This window comes from Papio anubis, chromosome 10 (genome assembly GCF_008728515.1).
Source record: "Papio anubis isolate 15944 chromosome 10, Panubis1.0, whole genome shotgun sequence".
NCBI lineage: Eukaryota > Metazoa > Chordata > Mammalia > Primates > Cercopithecidae > Papio > Papio anubis.
Genome location: NC_044985.1, coordinates 114,675,938 through 114,701,480, shown reverse-complemented (window position 1 = coordinate 114,701,480; position 25,543 = coordinate 114,675,938). Strand labels below are relative to the sequence as shown.

The following is a 25,543-nucleotide window of genomic DNA, read 5'->3' as shown; positions in this document are numbered from 1 at the left end:
TCACATGCTGGCCAGCCTTTGTCTGGAATCTTCCTTTGGCTTTTGCAATTCTCCAACCTCTGACTAACTCTTTTCCACCTTTGTGGGTTCCAGTCTCTCTGCCAACCTCTTTAATATTCTCTTCCCCAGAGTTCACTCTTTATTTTCTCACACTGCCTGTTATTTCACAAGCTTCCTCCATCATCCTGATACTGATGACTCCCCAGTATATACAAGGTGGGCATCCAAAGTCCAAAAATCCAAAATCGAAAATGCTCCAAATCTAAAACTTTTTGTGCACCAACATGCACTCAAGGAAAATGCTCATTGGAGCACTTCAGATTTTGGTTTTAGGATGCTCAGCCAGTAAGTATAATGCAAATCTCAACTCTCAAAAAATCCAAAATCCAAAACACTTCTTTTTCCAAGCGTTTCTGACAAAGGATACTGAACCTGTATCTCCATTCCCCTGTGTTCGTATTCCATACCCTCCGGTCCAAAATGGAAACCCTGTCCTCCCAGCCCAATCCCAGAGCCCAGGGCTGCATCTCCTTTCGAATTGCCCCATGATCCATCTAGAGCATGCCTATGCGAGTCTCTGGGGGTGTGTGTGTGTTGATATCTGGATGGGTGCGCACAGTTCCGGCTGTGAGCCTGTGAAGGCCTGAGGGAAGACCACAACACACAGCACAATTGTGCGAAACCCTGGGACTCAAGCAGTTGGGCAAAACCCCTTTTACAGCCAAAGCAAGTCACTCACTCAAGGCCCCCTAGGAGCTTCAGAAGGAAAGACTTCCTGATGGAGAAAATAATAAACAGGTCCATGGAGCCCGTCAGCCTTCACTCCCTCGACCCCTCATCTAGGGGTCTGCACTGGGGCTGGGAGTGGCTGCCGGGCTGGGACCACACACTCTAGTTCCTGAGACGTGCCTGCCTCTGTGTAAACTGGGGCCCCTTTTCTGATGTGTTCCAGGCAGCCTGAACTAACACACAGCCCCTCTGTCTGACCGCAGCGCCAGGAGCCTCTTCTTGGAAATGTGGTCACGATAGTGCTGAGGCCGGGGGTCCTACCAGCCGTCTCTGAGGGAGAGGAAAAGTGCCCCTCACCCCAGGCGTTTCCTCTGAGACCCGTGTGTCTCTGGCATGAAGGGGCTTGTGTGTCACTTGTCTGGGTGGTAGGAAGGGGTTAATTCTTGTGTCTCCTGGCAGCCAGAGAGGCTCTGGGCACCCTAGACACAGTCAGCAGAATGCAGGGGTCCTGGGTGGGGTGAGGGAAGCCCAACCCAAAAGGACAATGCCCTTCCTCGGTGGGTGGAGCCAGGGTGGGAGCCCCTGACTGAAGAGAGGGCTCAATTCCCAAAGCTCCCTTGCAGACCTGCAGTGACCGGCTCTTCACTCTTAGGGACTATCCGGGTTTAACACTGAAGGTCCGGAGCCCCCCAGGAGTCCTGTTCGTCCTGGGCAAACCAGAACAGATGGTGATCCTCACCCCACCCCGTATAACAGACAGGGCCACCTCCAGGCGCCCGGATGCTAACCTTCCCGAGGGGAGACTGACTCCTGCCCAGAGGTTACCCCAGGCCCCAGCACGGAGTGGGCCCTCGAGGGCGAGGCGGCCGGGCTCTAAGCGTTTCGCTGAGCACCTGGGCTGGGCCAGGCTGGCTGTCCCTGGCTCTTCTGACCTGTGTCCTCCTTCCCCTGGGACCAAGAGCTCTGGGTTGGGGCTTTCAGTGGATATGCGTGCTGTTCACAGAGGTGGTCGTCTCACATTTGGTCCCTGGAACTAACCCCCATCCTTGTGGGGAAGAAAGAGCAGCTGTGCTGGGGTCGGAGAGAGGCCAGGAACCAGAAACCCGGAATCGGTACTTGGTACTCGTTCCACGGCTTTTGGTGAGAGGTGCAGCGAGGTGCTGGCCCTGATGCAGACCTAGGTTTTGTGATTCCTGAGCCAGGGCTGGGTTAGAAGTCGCCACACTCAGTCAGCCTTTTGTGTTGTAGGGGCAGGTGGAGAAACAGCCAGTGCAGGGAGGGGTCTCTCCAAATGGGTATCCCATATGCTGAGGCCTGTGCCCCTGGGGGCAGTCCAGTCTGTTAGCACTGGAAAGGAGGGTTGAAGAGGTAGACAAAGAAAGCATCCTGACCCCAGGTGACGATAGAGGCAAGGAGAGGGAGGCAGGAAGTGACCATAGCCTGACCCAGCACCTCTGCGGTGGCCACTGGAAGCTTTGGGGTGACAGCAGATGTGACCTCAGAAACTGAAGTCAAGAACTTTGGAGACTGAGATCTTGGGGAAGACCTGGTAATGCCTCTCCTACCAGACACAGCCCCTGCATCCTGCATTCTCCACCCCCACAGCAGAGCTTCACCCTGCTGCTTCCACTGCCCCCACCCAGGCAGCCTTTGCCCTGCCAAGGGAGCCCCAGCCCTGCCTCCTGGAGGTGCTGGCTTCCGGGCGTGGGGAATGCTGCCCATGCAGGGACCGCTGCTCCTGGATAAGGGGTAAGCCCTGTAAGGAGAGAGGCCCCGAGTCCCCTGAGTCCAGCCACCACCTCTATGGCCATTCTGAAAGCCTGAGGGGACTAAGGGTGGACACAAAAGGAGGTTGTTCTAGTTTCTTTGGCCTGTGGACCAACCTGAGGAGGGACAGCTACCCACTGCCACAGGCCAGTCCCCAGGTGGCTGAGAGCTCCCTTGGAGATGGGGGCTTTCTGGAGGGCCTGCCAGGCTGCCCAGCAGCTGCACACCATGGGCTGCCCCCTGTGTTCAGTAGGTTCCTGAATTCCCCTGGCAGTCATTGACCTCAGCCACCACTTTCAAAGAGGCCAGATATCTTCAATTGCTAAAGGGGATTATCAGGGCCCCGAGTTGGGGGGTTTGGGAACACGCACCTTCCTGTCTTTGTGGGCACCTAGGGGGCAGGGTGTCAGTCCTCAGGGACTTGGCAAAGGCTCCAGAAACGGGCTTTGTGTGGTGTGGCACCCAGCTGACTGTGCAGGGGAGTCATCCGGGCTCAATGTATAAGTGGGGCTTGGTGGCCGGATGTGGTGGTTCACACCTGTAATCCCAGTACTTTGGGAGGCCGGGGTCAGGGGTTGCTTGAGTCCAGGAGTCCGAGACCAGCCTGGGCAACATGGCGAAACCCCATCTCTATTTTTACAAAAAATAAAATAAAATAAGTGGGGCTTGGGAACAGAAGTGTTCCCGACAGAATGGGAGGGGAGAGAGCAGATGGGAGCCATAGGGTGGGGCCTGGGGCAAGTCCCTACTTAGCCCAGCTCTTGGAGCTCAACCCTTTGTGTCTGTCTCCAGGCCACACCTGGAGGATTGGAGCAGAGGCGGGGGACAGGTGCTGCTCATCTTCCTCTCTTGGCCTCTCCTTCCTAAGTTCCCCTGCCTTCCTGTCTCTGTTGGGGCTTCCTCTGATTTTTCCTTGGGTCATGAGGGTCCCATTATCAATGTTACTCCTTTTTTTTTTTTTTTTCCTCCTTCAAATAGATCCAGTAGGGGAGACAAAGGCAGGCATAAATCAATGAGGAATGCGGGCCTCAGTCACCGCTTGAGTACCAGGCACTTCCTGGGTGCGCTTACCCCTGTTACCGTGCCGACTCCTAAAACAACATTTTCTGAAACAGGTACTGTTGTCTTCTTCAGCACCACTGCCTGGTCCCCAGGAGATGATCCACAAACATTTTTTGATTGAATGGATGTGTAACTCCAATTTGCGGCTGGGGAAATGGGCTCACAGAGGTTAGGCAACCAGCCCAGGTTGACAGAGTTACTTTGTGGGGAGTGGTGGCTGGAGACTTTTGGAGGCTATCTTCAGAGTCTGGCTGCCTCAGATGCCCTGGACCCTTCTTTCAGACAACCTGATGCCCCTACTCCTGCCCTCATTCCTTCTTATTGCTGCTGGTGCCCTCATCCCAACCCAACCCCTGCCACCCCAGTGGGTCTGTCACATACTGCTCCTGTGCCAAGCGTGTGTTCCCTGGGACCCTGGGGTGGCCCATGCCCCTGGTTCCTGCCTGGCCAGCTTCCAGCCTCGGCTCCTGCCATTCCCCTCTTACCCGGGGTGCAGAGGGTGCCCGGGCCCTCACCAACACCATGTCCCTCCTGCCCGTGCCTGCACCTGAGCTGCCCTCCTCCAGCATCCTCCTCCTTCCCCGTGTCTCTGAGGGTTCAGCTCTTGTTCCTGCCCCTGCTCCCTGACCGGCTCTCTGGGGCAGGCTCAGGGGCACTTCTTGCACAGCCCTGGGCCAACTGGTCCCCCTGCAAAGCCCCTGGCGGGCAGGTTTCCTCCCTGGAGGGAAGGAATGTCCCACAAGGGCAGGGCCGGGCCTCTGGCTGCTGAAGGAGCGAATTTCACCAGCGTCAGGGGAGGATGTGGTGAGCGCCTGGCTATCCTGGACCCGCTCTTTGGTAAACACAGTCAGATTCACTTGTTCCTTGCCCTAGAAGAAGCTGGTTCCTGAAGCTCCGAAGCTGCCCCACTGGTGAAGTCGAAGGTGTGTGCCCCCAAACTCCCCAACTCGGGGTTCCCAGTCTGGAGGACAGGCAGGGACCCGTCCAGGCTCCCAAAACCTCCAAGTCATTCTGGATGGTGAGAGGGTGGGCAGGACTAGGGTGAGAAGTTTCAGGAGGCTTAAGGGAAATTTTCTGAGAAAGTTCATCCTATTTATGACTCCTCAGGGCTGTGACAAGGGGAGGGGAAAATCCAGATGGACAGACCTGAGCCGTAGGGTGGGGCCTTGGGCTAGTCCCTGCCTAGCCTGGCTCTTAGGAGCTCAAACTTTTTGAGTCTGTCTGGACACACGTACCTTGGCAAGGGATCCCCCATACACCTTGGACATCCCCCAAGGTATCCAAGGGATACCCACAGGAGAGGGAGGTACTGCAGAGCAGCTCATGTAGTACTCTAGCTTTTGTGCCAAAAGCGGGAGAAAATAAGAACTCATATGTACATGGGGCACAGAAACTCTGGAAGAAACTTAACAGTGGTGCCCTGGTGGGGGGAGAGGTGACAGCTGGATTTAGGAGTGGGACAGATATTTTCCTATATGTTTTTACATATGTATTTGAATCATGTGCATGTTTTCAAAAATGTAAATAACAAGCAACAGCAATAAAATAGAAATACTCATTTATTAAAAGAAGGTAGCCAGGGCCGGGAGCAGTGGCTCACGCCTGTAATCCTAACACTTTGGGAGGCTGAGGTGGGTGGATCATGAGGTCAGGAGTTTGAGACCAGCCTGACCAACATGGTGGAACTCCGTCTCTACTAAAAATACAAAAAAAATTAGTCGGGCATGGTGGCACAAGCCTGTAATCACAGCTACTCAGGAGGCTGAGGCAGGAACATTGCTTAAACCCGGGAGGTGGAGGTTGCAGTGAGCTGAGATCGCGCCACTGCACTCCAGCCTGGGCAACAGAGCAAAACTCCATCACAAAAAAAAAAAAAAGAAGGTAGCCAAAAGGTAGCCAGAATGGGAAGTAGACAAGGATCCCTTTGAGGAGGGGCTGAGCAGAGACACTGCTCCCTGCAGGCCGCTCAGTGTGGACGCCTTCCTGGGGCCTCACATGGCAGGCTCTGGGTATTGAGGTGGGTGCCAGACACCTGTGTGTCTCCTCCCTGCTGCTGTCCCGACAGGCTCCTGGCCCCCTCCTGCACCCAGGGTGCGGGCCTGGCTGCCCCACCTTGCCCAGTAGCCAGCCTTTGGCTTAGATTGGGCTGGGGGCCCTATAGGGAGGCCTCGCTTGGGGCAGGACTGCCCAGTGCCCTGTCTTGGCACGCAGGCCAGCTTGGGGCTCCATGGCCTGGAGCAGGGAGTGGACTTGGCACAACCCATCGCACAAGCCCAGGTGAGAGCTTAAAAGCTGTCATGGTTCCATCAACCTCTTTACCAGACAGTGGGAAGACCCGGCTCCAGAGGGCCAGGTGGTTCCCCTGCAGTGACTTGCAAGCTCGTATTTACAGAGGGGACCCATGTGTTGGATGAATCACCCAAAAAACCCAGGAGTAGTTTCTATTCCTGTAGACACCTGAAAGTCCCAGCATGCATGGCTTTTAAAAATTGCTTGTGCTTTGGTCGTCTGACAGGGCCTCCCAACACCTCCAGGGCACGGCAGCTGCATCTGCCGGGGTAGACTTCAGCCCAGACTTTCCTGATGGACTGGAATCTATGAGGGCTCTCAGCTAATAGCCACCCAAGCCCACGGGTGAGTCTCAGCCCTCCCAGCCCTGAAGGTGGGAGATGCCAGGGAAATCTCTGCTTGCAGGGCCCTAGGAGGCCACAGGGCCAAGGCTGCCCCAAATCTCTGTGCAGGCCTGGGACAGAGAAGCCAAGGCTGGGGAACCTGTGGGACCCCACTGACCATTCTTGCAGACACACGTGGAAGCTGAGGTCTCCTCCGAGGCTGGGCACGCAAGTCCTAAACTGGAAGTCCTAAACAGCACCACCTTCCTTTCCTTTCTGTGGGTAGCAGTTTCAAATCCTAAACCCCCGAAGTGCTGGAAGTCACGACGGCCTTTGTCAGGTGCTGAGAATGGCTGCTCCTGTTGGTGCCCCTGTTAAAGCATCTGCGGTGTGTGAGAGGCTTCCTCTTCCAGAGGCTTCCCAGGTCTTGACACACGCAGTGTGATTTTTGGCTTTTTGGTTTTTTGTTTTGTTTCTTGGCAGCTGCGGGATGGGCGTGCAGATCTTCTAAGAGGGCAGGAGAGTATAGACCCTCCTCCTGGAATCTGCTCCCCATGTCCACACTCTAGTTCCATGCAGCCCCTCTGTAGACCCCTGAGCAAGAGCCCCTAGGCCAGACAGGGTGTCACAGGAGCCACTCAGAGCATCTGGTCCCACCCCTTTATTTCACTCACAAGGAAGTTGAGACCCAGAGAGGGGAAGTGACTCTCCCCAGAGCAGGCCGGCAGCCAGGCCTGGAGGAGAAATGACATCTCAGCCCTCTCCGCCACACCGGACCACCAACAGGTAACAGCCTCTGGGCCATTTAGAGAAACTGAGGCATGCAGCCTCTAACCTGACCTTGCTCTTGTGGACTGCAGGTAACTCTCCTAAGATCAGGGGCTCGTGTGGGCCTGGGCTTTGTGCACACCTGCCCCGATGCAGCAAGCGGTCCCAGGTGTCAGGGCAGCGGTGGCCTCCAGGCAGCCTCCGTGACAGTAGCAGTGGCAGGCAGACCTGGTTTGTCCCCGATTACGCGTGACATTTTTCTACGAACCCTCAACTTCCTCCTGATCTGAGTCAGGGTTGCAGCATCATGTCGGGTGGGGAAACCTCCCCACAGGCAGCCTGGGAGCCTTCCCTGGGGTGTGTAGCTCACTTGCCACGGCCCTCCACCAAGCCCGCTGCCCATTCCCCGGAATCTTGTTGGGAAACCACCAAGCGCCAGAGATGACACTGTCTCAGGGATCATCCTGCAGCCCTGAACAAGTGCTTATTGGGGGCCAGAAAGAGCCTAGGAGCCCAGGCTCACCCACTCACCAGCTGCTTAATTTCTCTAGCCTCCATTTACCTCTCTGGGGAATGAGGCAATACATGGTTTCTTCCTCACGGGGAGTAAATGATGGGGAGGGGCGCCCTGGCTGCTATCCTATATTATAGCTGCATTGTTCTCGAACCCTAGCCAAGTGTCTCTTAGAAAGGCTGGGCAGGAAGACACAGCAGCACTTAGAACCCCGAAAATTCTAGATTCTTCCCTGCGAGTGAGAACACAAAGTCAGGACATGTCTGGCTGGCCTGGCCTCACCTGGGCTTTGTGCTGCCCGAGGCAATGGGGATGAGGGGACAGGGCAGAGCAAAGTGCCACGCACAGCTCTGTGGAAGGCAGGGTTTGCCTTTGGTTCTGAGCAGCTGTCCCAGCTCCAAAGGGAGCACCAGTGACTGTGGAGCTGCAGCAGACCCGGCCATTTGTTCCGTCATTTCTTCTTCCCCTCTTTCATGCAATAAGACCTTCCCAAGGGCAAACAGTATGTGAGGCTCAGCGATAAAGGTGAAGGGGACGTGGTCCTGGTCCTGGGGTTGCTGCAGGACAGCAGGGACATGCTCCCCCTGGGATACACTGAGGACTCTTCATGGTGCCCACTTAGGACGGCACTGGGAAAACCATATCGGATGACGTGAGTGAATCTGGAAAGTGGGCATTTGAAGGAAGAGGTGGGATTTTCAGCAGTGGAGGAGAGAGTTCAAGGGGAAAGAAGAGCATGAGCATGCAAAGAAGTGAGGAGGGGGCTTGGCAGCTCCTGGATCCCAGATGCTCTTGCTGGTGATGCTGATGGGGGCCAGGGTGAGGGAGGAGGAGAGACTCAGAACATGAGTTCCAGAGGGTCCCTCACGGCCTGTTGGACCTTGGGTAGACTCTTTAGCATCTCTGAGCCTCACTGTCCTTATCTGTAAAATGGGCATAATTAAGGCAGCCTCCCAGGAGTGTCCTGAGTTCCTGTCGTAGAGCACTGAGCACACTGCTGACCACCTCTCATGTCCCCAAGCCGGCCCCTCCACTCTCCCAGCCCCACTCCAACACCCCCGCCCAAGCTTCAGCAACATTCAGGCATTCGGGAGATTGTGGTCATGTGCTCTGTCCCCTCTGTGTCCTGTTCCTTCTTGCATCATGGCCCCCAGACGCCTAGCTCAGGCACAGGTGGATGACTTCATTCACACTATGGTGTTAGTGGTGGATACGCTGTGTATTCTAACTGCGGCATTTTGGGGGGAGCATTCCAGGGCTCCTCAAATCCATCCCTGTGGCTGTGCCAATGCTGATTTTTGAGGCTCTGGCCCTGCCATCTCTGAGGTGGTTCACGCTACAATGCTCTGTGCAGATGACAGCCTGGCACCTGCAGGAAGGGCCACCTTCTCAGCCGCAAACCTCCTTAGGGGGTGATCTTCTGGTTGCTTGTGTTCTCTGGAAAGTCCAGGCCACCGAAAGAAGAAAGGTAGGTCTGGTGTTTCGAAGGTTTCGAGGCCTCAGCTGTGCAGGCACCTGAGGCTGCCGCAAGTGGGACGCTGGATCCTTGAAGGTGTGGGCAGATGAGGGTACCGTGGACCACTGGCAGTTGCGGGAATCCCAGCTGCAGAATGTAGAGAGTCAGCAGTTAAGAGCCAGCACAGGCCGGGCGCTCGGGCTCACGCCTGTGATCCCAGCAGTTTGGGAGGCAGAGGTGAGAGGACTGCTTGAGCCCAGAAGTTTGAGACCAGCCTGGGCAACACAGTGAGACCTTGTCTCTACAAAAAATAAAATATTAGGCCACGCGCAGTGGTTCACGCCTGTAATCCCAGCACTTTGGGAGGCAGGTGGATCACCTGAGGTTGGCAGTTCGAGACCAGTCTGACCAACATAGAGAAACCCCGTCTCTACTAAAAATACAAAATTAGCCAGGCCTGGCACATGCCTGTAATCCCAGCTACTCAGGAGCCTGAGGCAGGAGAATCACTTGAACCCAGGAGGCAGAGGCTGTGGTGAGCCAAGATTGCACCATTGCACTCCAGCTTGGGCAACAAGAAGGAAACTTCATCTCAAAAATAAATAAATAAATAAATAAAATAAAAGAAAGAAAGAAAGTAAAAATTAGTTGGGTGTGGTGATGCTGTAGTCCCAGCTACTTGGAGGGCTGAGGTGGGAGGGCTGCTCAAGCCTGGGAAGTTGAGGTTGCAGTGAGCCTTGATTGTGCCACTGCACTCCAGCCTGGGTGACAACGCAAGACCCTAACTCAAACAAACAAGCAAGCAAACAAACAAACGAGCTAGCACAGTGAGGCCAGGGCTCTGGGCTCGGGGCTGAGCAGGACCTTAAGGATGGAAGAAATGAGGTGGAGCCCCCCAAGCAGAGGGAGCCAGGAGGAGAAGCAAGGCCTCTGCGCTCCACCCCAGTCCCTTTCCACACTCGACATACTTTCTCTCCTTTTCACCAAACATTGGAAGACAGCCTTATATTGAAAGAAGAGTCTACTTCAGGGTTAAATATCAACAAACAAAAACACCCTTCAGTAAGACACTGCTGTGTGTATGAATTCTCTCTATAGCACTCTGGATAAGCACCTCACCTTGCCTTTGCTTGCATACCTCTGGTAACAGAGAGTCCACCACATGATGAGGCCGCTTTGCTTTGTCTACTCTCGGACACTCTGGCTGTGAGATAGGTTTGCTTTCTGCAGCATTTGGAACCCATTCCTTTTCTGACCCGTGAAGTCTTATGGTGGAACACGTCACGAGCACTGGAGGATGGATGCCCTTGTGTCTTTCCTTCTAGGGATTAGGAGTATCTCTAGGCCTTTCCGCGTCTTCTCCCATGCTGTGGTTCCCTACCCACTCCGAGTTCAGCCCGTGCGGACAGACAGCCTTGGGTCCCAGGGTGATCAGAGCAGTGCAATGGCCATGGTCACTTCCACTCCACTTCCAGGACCTCTGAGTGTAGCGTTGGCTCGCCTCGTTTCTCCCTTTCCTGTTCAAAAGAACACTTAGGAATTCCCACTTTCATTTAAGTGGTGACTGCATTTGTGTTTTGTGTATAAATATTGTTTCTTTCCAATATTTCAGCAACGTACGTCTGATTTTGTCTCTAACTCACACGTTAAGAGGCTATGTAAGAGAATGCATAGAAATGCCTATTAAATATTAATATCATGGCGCTGCAGCAAAGTGTTCAGGACCAACAAACGGCTATTTTCTTTGTGGTCTAAGAATGAGTGTAAAATCGCCATTGCTGTCGAGGACTTGCCTGTGCTCAGGAATGGGATAAATTTTGTGAAAGACCCTCTCTATTCTTCTAAAGAGAGCATAGACCCTTGATTTACCATGTACTTCTCCCTGATCTGCCAGTCCACCTTATTAATTGGGTTGTTCAGAGCTCTAATTTCTCTGTCTATTTGATCATGGATATTCTACAGAAGGGGCACTAAGGGCTCCAGCTACACTATATTTCCATTTTTTTAAAATTTCTTTTGCATTTCCTGCATGGTCCCATTATGTACTTTTTTGCTGTGCTAATTGTAACAGAAATTGAGTGTTTTATGTTTTCATTATTTATTGTAACTTTCACTCTTGTGGAGTCTCCATGTTGCTTTCTCAATTCTTTTTACTAAAAAAAATTACTTTGTCCTATTCCCTTCCTTTCTAGCACAAAATGTGCCTGATAAACCAAAGATTATGCTATCATTTTACTCTGTCTGTGTCTTTTCATTTTCTTGGTGCTTTTCCTTGACCAGAGATGATTGAATTTTGTTTTTTTTTAATTGATGGTTGGTTTTTAATAGATTAATATAGGGAGTATTAATAATTGTTGATAATATTTGCATAAGCCTCTGTGAGGTTGCCCCTCTGTGTTCTATATTGTGATATTACAGTTTTTTCATTTTCGGTTTCTACTGTGAATCTTCTCTTCCTTTTGTCCTGTTAAGAGAAACAAGGTAATTTAACCTAAATATTCAATTTGGAAAATATTTACGTTTTTAACTTCTTGACTCTACTGATAGCTAGCCAAGCTTTGGGGGGATTCTATTTTAAACCTCTTTTCTCATCTTCATCTACTCTTCACTGTGAAGCTGGCTTTTTGTCTCTTTTATGTCGTCTTTTAGTCCTTATGTAATACACATTTTTATGATGTGATGGCTGACCTGTGAACAGAGGAAACTTGTTTTTCTTTTTTTTTTTAAATCATGAATCAGGTTCTTGTTGCTGTTCTCCCATCACTTGGGTGGGACTTGCTATCTCACTTGACACTTCCACATCTCTGTCTCACTTCATGCTTCGTTCCCAGTCCCATCTTGAAATGCTCATCTCTGAACCTGAAAGGTCATGCCTTATCAGCTGAGCTTTGGTGAATTCAATGCGTATCTTTTAATTTTGTGTAAACCTTGCACCCTGCCATGCCTCAAACACAAACCCAGACCGCAAGTTGTTTCTCTGATATAGAAGGAAAAAATTGAAAGCTATCCTTACCGGGCTCCTTTTTCCCCACCAAGCATTTTATTTATATATATATATATATATAAAATATATAAAAATATATATATATAATCTCAGGTTTTCATATTATCATTAATTAATTAGAAAAACACACCAAAAAGACGAGAGAGATAAAGGCAAAAGATTTAAAAATCACCCACCATCCAACTGCTAGAATGCAACCACTGGATGGGATGTAGAAATCTTTTTTTAGGTTTTTTGTTTGCCCCTCTATGCGTGGGTTTTTGTAATTTTAATCACAGTTGAAATCATTCTGAATGTGTCTAATTCTACAGTTTGTGGGGTTTTTACTGAACATAATCAGCATAAACATAACAGTCAGACAGAAAATTTTTCCATTGAGTAAATTTACCACAGTGAAATTAACCTCTTGTTGGCATTTAAATGTGTATGTATTTTTTACTATTAGAAAAAAATAATGTGGTAATACATTGAGGCGAAGAAGAAGAAGAAAAAAATGCTAAGGTGGACATATTTTTGTACACAATTTTTCTTCTTTCATATAATTTACTTAAGGTGAATTCTCAGAATCACTGGATTAAAGTCATATGATTTTCATGGCTTGTAATAGAAATGATCAGATCCCAAAAGTTGTGTGCTAATTTGTACGCTTACCAGCATATTGGTGACTGGTTTCACAGAACCCTTGCCAAATTCTTTGTTAAATTTGATAAGCAAAAATGTTATCTCTTTGTAAATCCTCTTCTGGGAACTGCCTGTGTCATTGGCTTATTCATCTATTGTTGGTCTTGATATTATTCATTTTAATATTCTCTTCACAGAGAAAGAACGTCATTTATCTAACATTGGTTGTGTTTTGTTTCTTCGAGTATATTATTTGATGTTAAGACTTTTTAGCAAAAAGACATTTTTTTTGCGCAGTCAAACCTGTCCTGTTTATTTTCTTTTACTTTGATTTTCAGTTATACTAAGTTGACAAAGAGCTTTTTCCCTTAGTAATTTTATAAGTTGTTTATTAAATTTCCATCTAGTTTTTCTACGGTTTGATTGTTTTGAAATGTAATTCCTTAATGAATTTGGAATTTCTTTTGAGATGCCGTTTAAGATGAGACTCTAAGTTGGTTTTACTGCCAAATTGTTAACTGACAGTCTTAACATAATTTCTTACCTAAGCCTTCCCTTTGTATTATTGATTTTTTGGGGGAATGCCTCATTTATTCTTGTTTCTGTTAAATGTGTTAGTGCATAGTCTTGAGATTTCTGGGTGTTAGCAAATGTCTGATTTCAACAAGAATGTCCTTATTATTTTACCATTAAATACAAAGTTGCCATTGGTGTGAGCAATGTACTCTTTGTAAGAAGTACTTCCCTATTCCGTTAGTTAAATAACTCTGACAAACTGTACAATTGGATGACTTTTTATTTTTGCTTTAACGATGTGATACAAGACATTAATTGATTTCCTAACACTGAAACTATCTTATATTTCTATAGTAAATCTGATTTGTCATGATGATTTATAATTTTAATGTACTGAATTCCATCTAGTAATATTTTAATTAGAATGTTTGCATATATATTCATAATTGTATTTTGAGCAAATTTGTCTCTTGTGCTGAGTTTTGATATTTGGATAAGTTAGTTTAATAGAAATTCATTAATACTATGTTCTGAAATACTTTATGGGGTACAGGGATTATCTGTTGCTTGAAAATTTGAAATAAGCTAGAGCCTATTTTAAGAGTAATTCTTTGATAATATTTTCAGCTTCTTTTATGGATATTGGCCTAGTCAACACTTCTATTTGCTCTTGGGCCAAACTTTGTATAGATAGTGGTAAATTATTATTTTTGTCCCCCAAATCAACAACTACATCAAGGTTTTTAAACAGATCAACACACAAGTAATAATGCATTTTCTTGCTGTTTTTGCTCTCCTCTCTAACTAAGCTTAATGTCTTCTTTCTTATTTCTAGTTATGACCGTTTGAGTCCTTTCTTCTTGATCATAGTTGTTAGAGATATAGCTTTTGCTTCATTTATTGCTTCTGCTCCTAAGGAACCACCTATTAAATGTGTTGGTTCTGATATTTTCTCTTTTCTAATTCATTTATTTCTGCTTTTATCTTTATACTTTTTCCTGATTTCCCTAAGACGCTTTTTCCCTAAATGCTCAAGTTAAGTGCTTAATTCATTTATTTAGTTTCCTTAAAGAAAATTAAAGCAGTTAGGGCAATGTATTTATCTCTGAGAATAGTTTTTGGCTGTATCCTGTGATTTTTTTTTTTTTTTAAACAACAAATCCAAAAAGGTCTTGCTATTCTTCCCATTTATTTGGTTTTGTAGTTCTCACTTTATTTTTAAATAGCCATTGTTATTATTATTATTATTATTTTGAGACAGAGTTTATATAAACAGAGTCTTACTTTGTTGCCCAGGCTAGAGTGCAGTGGCATGATCACAGGTCACTGCAGCCTCGACCTCCTGGGCTCAAGCCATCCCCTTGCCTTAACCTCTGGCTCTGAGTAGCTGGGACTATATAGGCACAAGCCACCATACCCAGCTAATTTTTTTTTTTTTTTTTGAGACGGAGTCTCGCTCTGTTGCCCAGGCTGGAGTGTAGTCGCACGATCTCGGCTCACTGCAAGCTCCGCCTCCCGGGTTCACGCCATTCTCCTGCCTCAGCCTCCTGAGTAGCTGGGACTACAGGCGTCTGCCATCACGCCCGGCTAATTTTTTTTTTTTTTTTTTGTATTTTTAGTAGAGACAGGGTTTCACCGTGTTAGCTGGGTTGGTCTCGATCTCCTGGCCTTGTGATCTGCCCAGCTAATTTTTTAAAAAAATTTTGTAGAGACAGAGGTTTCACTGTGTTGTGAGATTGATCTCAAACTCCTGGGTTCAAGCAGTCCTCCCTCCTTTGCCTCCCAAAGTGCTGGGATTACAGGCGTGAGCCACTGCACTCGGGCGGGCTGTATTTTTATTTTCTAGGTCTTTGTATGCAGTCAGAGAGTACAGCCAAAATAATTTCTGTATTTTTTTAACGGATGGTTTTGCTCTTTTAAGGTAGATAATTCATTTTTAGCAAGTGTTTTTTGGCTGTTTGAGAAAAAAAATGGATTACCTATTTGTTTAAAACCAAACCCAAGAGTCATTAATTAAACTGTATTAATCATATTATTTATATAATTCTATGTCCTAATTTATATTTGTTCTAATCTACAGTATATGAAAATCTGACACTGCAATTTGTTTTTGCCAATGGCTCCTTGAATTCTAAGAATTGTACCTGATGTACTTTTGTATACCACCATTCGGTGTATAAGATTACTACATTTGCCCTCACAATTGAGTTTTTATTTTATTCTATAAAAATAAGCTTCTTAATCCTGATGAGCAATTTTGTCCTGCAATTCTACAAGTCTAGTTATGAATATTACCTCCCTGTCTTTCTTTTTGTTTGTATTTGTCTGTTCCATCGTCACAGGACTTTTAGGTGGAACATTTCTGTGTCATTTAAGTGTACTCTTCCTAAGAGCAAACAGTTATATTTTATTTTTTAATTGAGAATATTAGTAAAATTTGATTTTTTTGCACTTATTATTGTAATTTCTATGCTGTTTCTTTTCCTGTTATATTCACTTCTTTGCTATGTAGTCGATTTTGTTTCTTTTCATCTTCTTTAGTAATTTTGAAGATAGGCATCATATTTTTAATAGTGGTTACTTTAAGGTTCTCAAGAATCTGACACATATTCCTGTAATTATTGAAGTAAAAAAATAAACAGAACAGAAATATTAGCAATAGAGCCTTTTGCTTCACCCCAGGCACTTACTATTACCCTCCATTGTCCCCACCCCTACAACACAAGAACATTCTTCCTGCTTTGTTAATTTATCCACAATATTAAGACTTGTCTCTTTCTAGGGACATGGATCATCTCTTTTTTTTTTCTTAAAGAGAAGGTCTGACTCTGTCACCCAGGCTGGAGTGCAGTGGCATGATCATGGCTCACTGCAGCCTCAAACTCCTGGGCTCAAGCAATCCTCCCACACAGCCACCCAAATGGTTGGGGACCACAGGCACAAGCCACCACGCCCTACTAATTAAGGCTTTTTGTTTTTTTTTTTTTTTGTAGAGATGGGGTTTCACTATGTTGCCCAGGTGGGTCTCAAACTCCTGGGCTCAAGCGATCCTCCCACACAGCCTCACAAATAGTTGGGGACCACAGGCACAAGCCACCACACCCTACTAATTTAAAAAAATTTTTTTTTTTTTTTGGAGAGATGAGGTTTCACTATGCTGCCCAGGCTGGTCTCAAACTCCTGGGCTCGAGTGATCCTTCAACCTTGGCCTCCCAAATTGCTGGGATTACAGGTGTGAGTCACTAGTCCAGCCAGATAATCTCTTCTGGTTTTTTTTCTTTTAATTTTAAATCTGTAACTATATTCATCGTACCTTACGTCTCTTTCCACAGTTTCCTGCTTTCAATTCAATGCTCAGTTCCAAGCTTTTCTACCTTGATGTTTTCATCCTTGCACTCTTCTCAGTAATGATCTCTTGGAGGCCTAAAGTTTTGGGGTGATTATTTTTCTAGAGGCCGCATCCACCTGAGACTTGCTTTTTGCATTCTTTATGCAGGAACCCTGTTGGATACGAAATTCTTGCACCCAGATCTTCTCCCTCAAGCCTTTTCTGGTGTTAATTATTTTTTCAGAGATTTCCAAGGAACTTGGTTTGTTTATTCATGGATGTTTGGGAGGCTCTGTCTTGGTGACATTTAAACATGTCAGTGGGACATTCAGAGGTGTCAGCAGGGCCCCTGGGAGTGGCTCTCTCCATAGCTTTTGCATGAAACATGGAGTTTCATCTCCTGTGTTGTCTCATTTACTCCATGGTTCGATTTAGCCCCACCTTTCAGCCACCGTGCTGCTGCTGACTCACAATGGTTTGGGGTCCTTTCACTCCATTCACAGATGCTATTTGCTTGACCCATTACCTTTGCTCACTCAATGCTATTTCCTTCTGGAGGAGGCTGGGACTGCCCCATTCCAGTCCTCCAGGAGGCGAAGGTGCCCACCCATCCCTGCTGCAGATGGTAGAAAGGCAGCACTCCACAGATGGTGCTGCTGGGATGGAAACTGAGAGTGTCTCCACTGCTGCCTGTGACACAGATCCCAACATCAATGGCAGCATCGGGATGGCCCCTTGGCAGCTATGCAGGGGTGCTGCTGAGACCTCCCTGGAATTCCAGAGAGCCCACTCCCAGGGTCCCTGACCACAGTCAGTGCAGCTCTGCTGCTTCCGGTCCCTGGTGACATTGATGCTGATGCCACTCTCCTTGGGCTGCTCCCAGACAGTGTCTGAGCCCGGCAGAGGCACTAGCCTAGGACGATTTCTGCAGATGTGGGGCTCCTCCAAGAGGCAGCCTTTGCTCAGAGATGCCCCATGGCTTGGCCAAGAAGGGCTGAAATCTGCACTGCTGTCTGAAGTCCTTCCCACCTTGTTCTTCCTTCCCTCTCTCCTTCCACAGAGTCAGACCTGTAGGTGGTCTGAAGGCTCACCCCACCTCCTCCTGCTCCCTCTCCCCGCTATCCTTCACGGACACTTCCCCTGTGCAATCTCTGAGCTGTCTAACACTGTCTTAGCATCTGCTTCTCAGGGGACCTGAAGGGACTCAGCCTCCCACCCAGCCAACTATAGTACCATTGCTTGATTGGGGTGGACCCCTGGGTTGGCCAGAACAGGAGCTGCTAATGGTATGGCCCCATACCACAGGTCAAATGGTGCTAGTTGCTGTTCCCCTGCCCCGTTCCCCTCCCCCACCCACAAGTAGACTGGTTTTTATTAGCAAACTTCTTTGAGAAGGATGACTGTTTCATCTCTTGCTGCAGTTTGGAGTGCGTTGATGCCTTTTTATCTTACTTCAGTGAAGCTCCTGATTTTTTTGAAAAAGATTCAAAAAGATGGTTTCCTTGGACTTTCAGAAGGAATTCAGATTAATTTTTCAGATTCTCTTCTCCCTCTGCCATTAGCTAGCAGTATTTTTTCAACCTAATTTCTTCTTGCCAGCCCATAGAGTGCCTTCTCTGGCTTCAAAGACTACCCTCTGAGAAGCTTCCATTTGAAGTCTGTCAGTAATTCAAATGTGACCTTTAGAATAATCCTACTGGGGAATACTGATGGCCGAATTGTATCTATGAATATACCTGCTACTGTCAATGGAGACTCATCCCAGCATCCAAGGTTGTGTGCTTTCTGTCAGACCACTTTCCCCCTGTTGTTATTCATTTGTTCCCCCAATTCAACCACACATTGCGTCTGGGTTTGGGTTGAACTTTGAGCATCACTGATTTTTTTTCTTGGCCACCTTGAACCACCAGCAATATGCTGGACTCACCCATGGAGTCGGCTGGTAACAGTTGACAGTAAGGGCCTCTGAGTGTTGAGTTTTTGTCATTGGTGGCTGCTTTTTCTTAATTGGTTACTGTGACCCAGACAAAGACAGATGTCCTCAGTTCCTTTTTCAAAATCTTATTGGGTATCTTTACACATAAACTTATATTCACTCTTATTTTTGCGGTTCTTGGTTTTCTGCTGTTTCTGGTCTTGAAGGCGACTTCTCCAAGCCAATTCCATCTTCCTCTTTGGTGTTGCAACATTTCATATTTAGACCCGAACTGGGCTTTGACCTGCTTTTCTCATCATTTTTGAAATTTACCTTGTGAGTTCCAAGCTATTCTAGTAATATTGTGAGCTAGGCCTGTGGCCATTTCAGCATGTTTAGTGAGGAGGTGGCCACCACAGCTTGCAGATTCTGAGCATCCAGAGTAGGACCAGTGACTACTGCACACCCCCAGGGGGCACCATCCCCACAGACCACAGCACACCAAGGCTTTGAATAAGAGGAAGTACATTTTCCTAGATCTCTCTTTACATAAATCTGTGAGAAAAGTTAACATATTGGAAACCACAGAATCTTTAGAGCCACCAAATCAAGTAATGCATGTTAAATGTTTTGTGCATAGTGCTCAGTGGATGATATATATGTACCTATAAGTATCTATCTATATATATCGGTTTTCTTTTTCATTAGGGATCAGAGAGGGCTTGGGAATGGTATTACAGATAAGATCTTAAAAAATACGCCAATTTTTTCCTCCCACAGGCCCCCAGTAGTGATGAAAACCAATAGTAGAATGAGAATTCGGTTAGCAATAGCAGCACAGCAAAGAAATAAGTCACAGGAATGCTTATTGTGGAATTCGTTGTTTCCTGGTAAAACACTAGAAACCTAAATGTTTATGAATAGGCTACTGACTAAATGAGTTTTTGTATACCTACATAATGGAAGGCAAACAAGCCATTCATATATGCTGATATAGACCAACATCCAAGAAACATTGTTGACTGAAAAAGCAAGGGACAGAAGCTGTATGTATATTATTTCCAAATTTTAAAGAAGTCATACACGTATATGTATGCATGCATGTATTTGCATATATGCATCTACTTAGAAAATGTCTGGGAGGAGTATGCAAGAAGCTGTAAGCCATGCTGCCTTCAGAAAGGACAGTTGAGGCCTTAGGGTACAATGGAGGCTGACTTCCCTATGCATGTTCTTTTGTTCTGTTTGAATATCTTATTGAGTGCATGGGATACTTTAAAAATTAGTAACAAGCTATGAAAAATAATAACAGAAGCTTTAATTAATAACAGAAGTTTTAGGAACAGGTGCGGGGCCTCCCGCCTGTAATCCCAGCACTTTGGGAGGCCGAGGTGGGAGGATCACCTGAGGTCAGGAGTTCGAGACCAGCCTAGTCAACATGGTGAAACCTCATCTCTACTGAAAATACAAAAAATTAGCCGGGCATGGTGGAGCGTGGTGGCGCAGGCCTGTAATCCCAGCTATGAAGGAGACTGAGGCAGGAGAATCACTTGAACTTAGGAGACAGAGGTTGCAGTGAGCCGAGATCGTGCCACTGCACTCCAGCCTGGGCGACAGAGGGAGACTCCATCTCAAAAAAAAAAAAAAAAAATAATAATAATGGCTGCAGTGGTCACTAGTATAGGATTCTCTGGTGGGAGTCCATGCTGATGTCTCCTGCCTGGTACATCAGTATCTTGGGATCTTAGCCCCTGCTGGTCAGGAAGTCATGGAAGGTGAGAGAAGCACAGGAAGGCAGGTCTCACGGCACGACCCGGCTACACTTGCTCACCCAGCTGCTTGTTGCCGAAGTGGTTAAGGAAGACGCCAGGCATGAATGTCCTTTCCATGCCATGCCCCAGTGCTCTAGTGAATGTGGCACGTTCCATATCTAAGGCCAGTCCAAGTCGAGTACACCAGCAGCGTGGCCTCACTTGTGGGGAGAGGGAAGAGTGGGTGAGAAAGGAGGGAGTGGGGAGGTGGGCACAGGTGGGCTAGTGGGGAGAGGGTAGAAGTTGGGTCATATTTGAGTCATCTTTCTACCAGCCTGGTTCTGGACGCCTGGGTTGAACACTTGGTTTTGTCCTGCTCTAGAGCTACATACCTTAATAAAGAACCCCACAATGGCACTCACCCCCTCACCCCAAATTGGCCAGGTTTGGACCACACCCCTGTGCAACCACACCTATAGCCTTGGTCCTCCTGTCCCTGAGGCCACTTCTAATTTTCTGCCTGACTAAAGGCCTTTCCTCGCCCTGTGGAGACCTCAGGGCCCCACTCCATTCCCTCTGGGAATGCCCTTTCTCCCACATCTTTCCATTTTCTGTCTGGTTTTCCCTTTGGGGAACAAGAGGCTGCAGCAGCCGCAGACCTTATATCTTGGCAAATATGAATCCCTGACAAGGGACTCCAACCCTCTGCCTGGAAACCCAAGCAAAAGTTGTGTTGCTTATCATGTTCTTGGAGAGTCAAATGTCTGTCCCTGAGCCAATGAACTAACCAACTACTGTGTCCAGAGGAATGCAATGCTCTGGTGCCAGTCATCCCTGGTTGCACGTTAACTGTGTCCAACCATCAGGAAAGTGGGTCGGGGGAGGACAAAGGGGATAAGAGGAGCTGAATCCTGGAAACAGCATTTGAATCCCTGGTCCAGTTGCTCCTGAAGTCAGCCCTACCCTAGTTTCCATATTTTCCATTATGTGAAACTCTCTCTTTGCTTCAGCCTGTTTGGGTCTGGGTATGTGCCGTTACTTCTTTCAACAAAAGGAGTTCTGATTTAAAAGATAGATGTCCATGCACAGCAGGGTTCTATATTTGTCAAAGAAAAATGTGTGTATGGTAGAAAGAGAGTGAGAAAGCGAGTCTGGAATGATATACACAAAAAGTAACATGTGCATCTGGGCAGCAGGATTAAAGGTAATTTTTCTTTTCTGTATTCTAGTTGTGATTCAGTGGGCACGAATTGCTGTATGATGCTGGGGAGGTGTTTGTGATTCTTGACAAAGTCATTTGAATCTATCACTTCAAGAGAGTGAAAGGAGCCCCGTCTGATCTGTTGGTGTTGTAGGAAGAAACATGAGTCAGCCAAACACCAGTGGTGACTGCCTGTTTGATGGCGTCAATGAGCTGATGAAAAGCCTACAGTTTGCAGTCCACATCCCCACCTTTGTCCTGGGCCTGATCCTCAACCTGCTGGCCATCCATGGCTTCAGCACCTTCCTTAAGAACAGGTGGCCCGATTACGCTGCCACCTCCATCTACATGATCAACCTGGCGGTCTTTGACCTGCTGCTGGTGCTCTCTCTCCCATTCAAGATGTCCCTGTCCCAGGTACAGTCCCCCTACCCGTCCCTGTGCACCCTGGTGGAGTGCCTTTACTTCGTCAGCATGTACGGAAGCGTCTTCACCATCTGCTTCATCAGCATGGACCGGTTCTTGGCCATCCGGTACCCACTCCTGGTCAACCACCTCCGGTCCCCCAGGAAGATCTTTGGGATCTGCTGCACCATCTGGGTCCTGGTGTGGACTGGGAGCATCCCTATCTATAGTTTCCATGGGAAAGTGGAAAAATACATGTGCTTCCACAACATGTCTGACGATACCTGGAGTGCCAAGGTCTTCTTCCCGCTGGAGGTGTTTGGCTTCCTCCTTCCCATGGGCATCATGGGCTTCTGCTCCTCCAGGAGCATCCACATCCTGCTTGGCCGCCGAGACCACACCCAGGACTGGGTGCAGCAGAGAGCCTGCATCTACAGCATCGCAGTCAGCCTAGCTGTCTTTGTGGTCTCCTTCCTCCCAGTCCACCTGGGGTTCTTCCTGCAGTTCCTGGTGAGAAATGGCTTTATCGTAGAGTGCAGAGCCAAGCAGAGCATCAGCTTCTTCTTGCAATTGTCCATGTGTTTCTCCAACGTCAACTGCTGCCTGGATGTTTTCTGCTACTACTTTGTCATCAAAGAATTCCGCATGAACATCAAGGCCCACCGGCCTTCCAGGGTCCAGCTGGTCCTGCAGGACACCACGATCTCTCGGGGCTAACAGAAGGACATCCTGTTCAGGGGAAGGAAGCCCTGGCCCTGAATTCTAGTAACGGATATTGCGTTCCAGGGTTTCGATGTGGAGGGATGATCCACGCCATCTTTACTGATGTGCTTCCCTTTGATGCCCATTGAGTGCCAGCTTTGCTCATTGTACCCCAAAGACCTTTTTTCCAGTGCCCAGACAGCTCCATATATACCACCCAGTGTTCAGGGATCTCTGAAGAACCCACAAACCAGGTCAATTACTGATTTCTAAGTCCAAAAACTATACAGCACAAGAATTGAGAAAGAGAATGAGACCATGTGAACAAGGCTGTTTCCAACTCTCCCCATTTTCCTGTTCGACTAGGAGGTTCTGGAAAGAAAGAGAGAGAAAGGGAGAGGACGTAGAGGAGGGAGCCAAGAGAGTCAGTTATGGGGGAGAGTGTCTTGGGCAGAGGTGGGGTGGTAGGGATGAATGAAGCCCCTTTTTAGTTTGGGTGTCCCAGGATGGAGCAGACTTGCATTTTCCAGTCCCTTCTGGAGCTGTGTTGCCAAAAGCCTCACTGAGATGACAGCAAGTGAGAGTGGTGTTGGGGCTGGGCAAGTATGCATGGATCACCCCATGCTTCCAGTGGGCCTCAGAAAGGTGAAGGAAGCCAGCCACACCTTTCTGTGCCCATGAGAAGACTGCAGAATGACTGAGTGGGGGTGTTGATGACATCCAAGAGCCATGAGGGGAGGGGAGAGAACACTCCTGGGGAAGGAAGAAGACAGGCCCAGGGCTGGAAGCACACAGCCCCTCCCCCACTACCATCAGGGTGTCCACAGCAGGGAGTGTTGGTGCTGGCCCCGGGCGAGGAGAGGCAGTGGGAGATGGCCTGGGAGAGGGGAGACTCCTGACCTGCTTTCTATCTTGAACAGACTGGGAAGCTGCTCATTCCATGTAGCTTGCTTGAAAACAACGGCAAAGAATCAGGCCTGCCTTGGTTCCACCATAGGAGGGTGGAGGAGGTGCTGTCTTACTCACCTGCATCCTGGCTGGGCAGTTGGCACTGCCCATGGAACCGTTCCTCCCTGGCAGTTGGGAGGGAGAAGATGAGGCAGCCAGGCACAAGGGTGTGGCCTTGAGAAAGAAGGCAAGGCGGGGGGTCCCTGCAGGTCCCAGGAAACTGTAAACAATTGAGTCATTCCTGGATGGCTTCTCGAAGAATCTGGAGGAGTGCAAGTGACAGCGGAAGCCTCCCAGTGACTCAGCTGCTCCGGAGAGTGAAATGATGAGAAGGATCCACTGTGGGGTGGTTTTGCATGACAGAGCGAGTGGGGTGAGGAGTAACTGATGAGACTCCATGTGAGCAAGGTCTTTAGGAGGAAAAGCAACTGCGGTCTACTTGTAGGATCTGGGCTCAGTGGGGGCGGAAGGGCTTGGGAGGGGTGGCGGCCTGAGGGGAAGAAGAGAGGCATTTGGATAAACCAGGACCTGTGGGGAGGAGGAGGAAGAGGAGGAGGAAAAGGAGGGGAAGCTGAGCATCGGCCCTAGGCTTGAAGCCTGCAGGGAGTGCTGGATAGGTGGGGAACCTGGCCGAGCTGCTTCCTGCCTGAGAGCCTTTCCTGGCTGGCCTAAGAGCCATGGACAGGCAGGAGTTGCCTTCTCAGGAGCAGCCCCCACTGTTGCTGTGCTCAGGTGGCACTCTGTACACCTCCTCCTAGGTGGATGGAGGGAAGGGTAAGGAAGAGAGCGTCAATGAAGGGGTGGAAGTGGATGTGGAGGAGTGACCAGACCAGACCAGACGAGAGGAATCAGAGGCTCAGGCCCCCTGGGCTGGGCCTCTAGGAACCACAGCCACAGAGTCAGGCTCTGCAGACCCAGAGGTAAGGCTGCCTGACTGCCCCAAGACCCAGACACACTCCTCTCCTTGCCTGCAGGCTGCCCTGTCCCATGGCTACCGTAGACAGAGACACCACCCATGATACTCTAAGGAAGCCAGACTTTTGCATGCAACAGGGCATTTGGGACTCGTTCGGGTCAGAGTCCATGGGTGGTGGAATTAGGGACAACCCTCCTCCCACTTCTTTCTCTGGACGAGGAGTTGGGAGCCTGCCTGGTGGAGCTGAGTGATGCCCTTCATGTGCACTTGGGTCTACCAATGTGCTTAGGGCCAGATGGGCTTCCTAAGAGACAGGGGTGGGTGGACCTGACCTCCTATCATCCCCAGCAATGTTCAAACATAAAATCTTATCTACGTGCAGCGTGACTCTGTCCAGGTGACAGAAAGGGCTCCAGACTGCTGAGAGGAACTGACCATGTAGGGAGGGACGGGGAGGGGGCCAGGACCCATGAGGTGCATGACTGTAAGAGGTAGGTCCTCCGAGGGTATCAGCAGTCTCAGTGTGATGTGACAACTGGGACCCGTGGGTGGGCCCTGAGGACCCCTGACCCGTCCCAAAACACTGTGGGAAGAAGGGCCTCTTCTCCATGGGGACCCGTGTCTGTGGGAGCGGGCACAGGTCCATGCTGCAGGCCACTATGGCTGCTCAGCAGGAGGGCCGAGAGTTTGGACCCACATGGCTGCAACCCAAGTTGGCCCATAATCAGCAGTGGGGTCCAGCGGCACAGGAGGGGTGGAGGGTTAGCACTGGAAAAAAAGACTTGATTAATCTGATTCGCTAAATAAATAGATTCATGTGATGCCATGTGACCTTGTCTTGGACTAAGCTTACTGGGCCCGGAGAAGAGCAGGCCCCAGATGGCCCCTGCCAGGTCACCCAACAATCTTGGTCTCTTCAGCAGCCACCTGGCCACCAAGTGTGGGGCTGCAGGGAGTGGCCCTCCCTGCTCAGGAGTGCAGCTGGGCCTGCCCAGGTGACCAGGGGCCAGATCCTTTGGGGTCTAGTTGCCACTCCCCCACATCCACATGGGTGCTTGGTTCTCTGTGGTAGCAGCCAGGCTGCACAGACCCCACATACCCGGCTGCAGTCGACCCCACCCTGTCCCTGCCACCTTGTCCCACCACACCTTGTCACACTGCCACTGTGACACAGCAGCTGCTTCCACAGGCCCTGGCTCCTCTGCATACACGGGGGTGGGGGGCCCAGTACAAGAGACCTGCTGACCAACTGAGGGGCTGAAGATACAGGGCCAGTGTCTGCAGGTCTTCCACGGTGGCCCTTCCCTCCCTTCTCTGACCTTCTATGG

General features: G+C 48.9%; 1 protein-coding gene across 2 annotated transcripts in view; it reads left to right on the top strand.

The window, feature by feature from the left end:
- GPR55 (G protein-coupled receptor 55) overlaps positions 1-25,041 on the top strand; it is a 48,093-nt gene extending 23,052 nt beyond the window's left edge. Inside the window, exons 1-2 of one of the 2 annotated variants that reach the window (XM_003908057.5) lie at positions 5,434-6,956; positions 21,273-25,041. In XM_003908057.5, coding sequence (XP_003908106.2) covers positions 21,407-22,366 — 960 coding nt within the window. In that variant the 5' untranslated portion in view covers positions 5,434-6,956; positions 21,273-21,406 and the 3' untranslated portion in view covers positions 22,367-25,041. Of the gene's footprint in view, positions 1-5,433; positions 6,957-21,272 lie in introns of those variants that run through there. The other variant, XM_017947054.3, reaches the window with a different exon arrangement.
- The last annotated feature ends 502 nt before the right edge of the window (positions 25,042-25,543 follow it).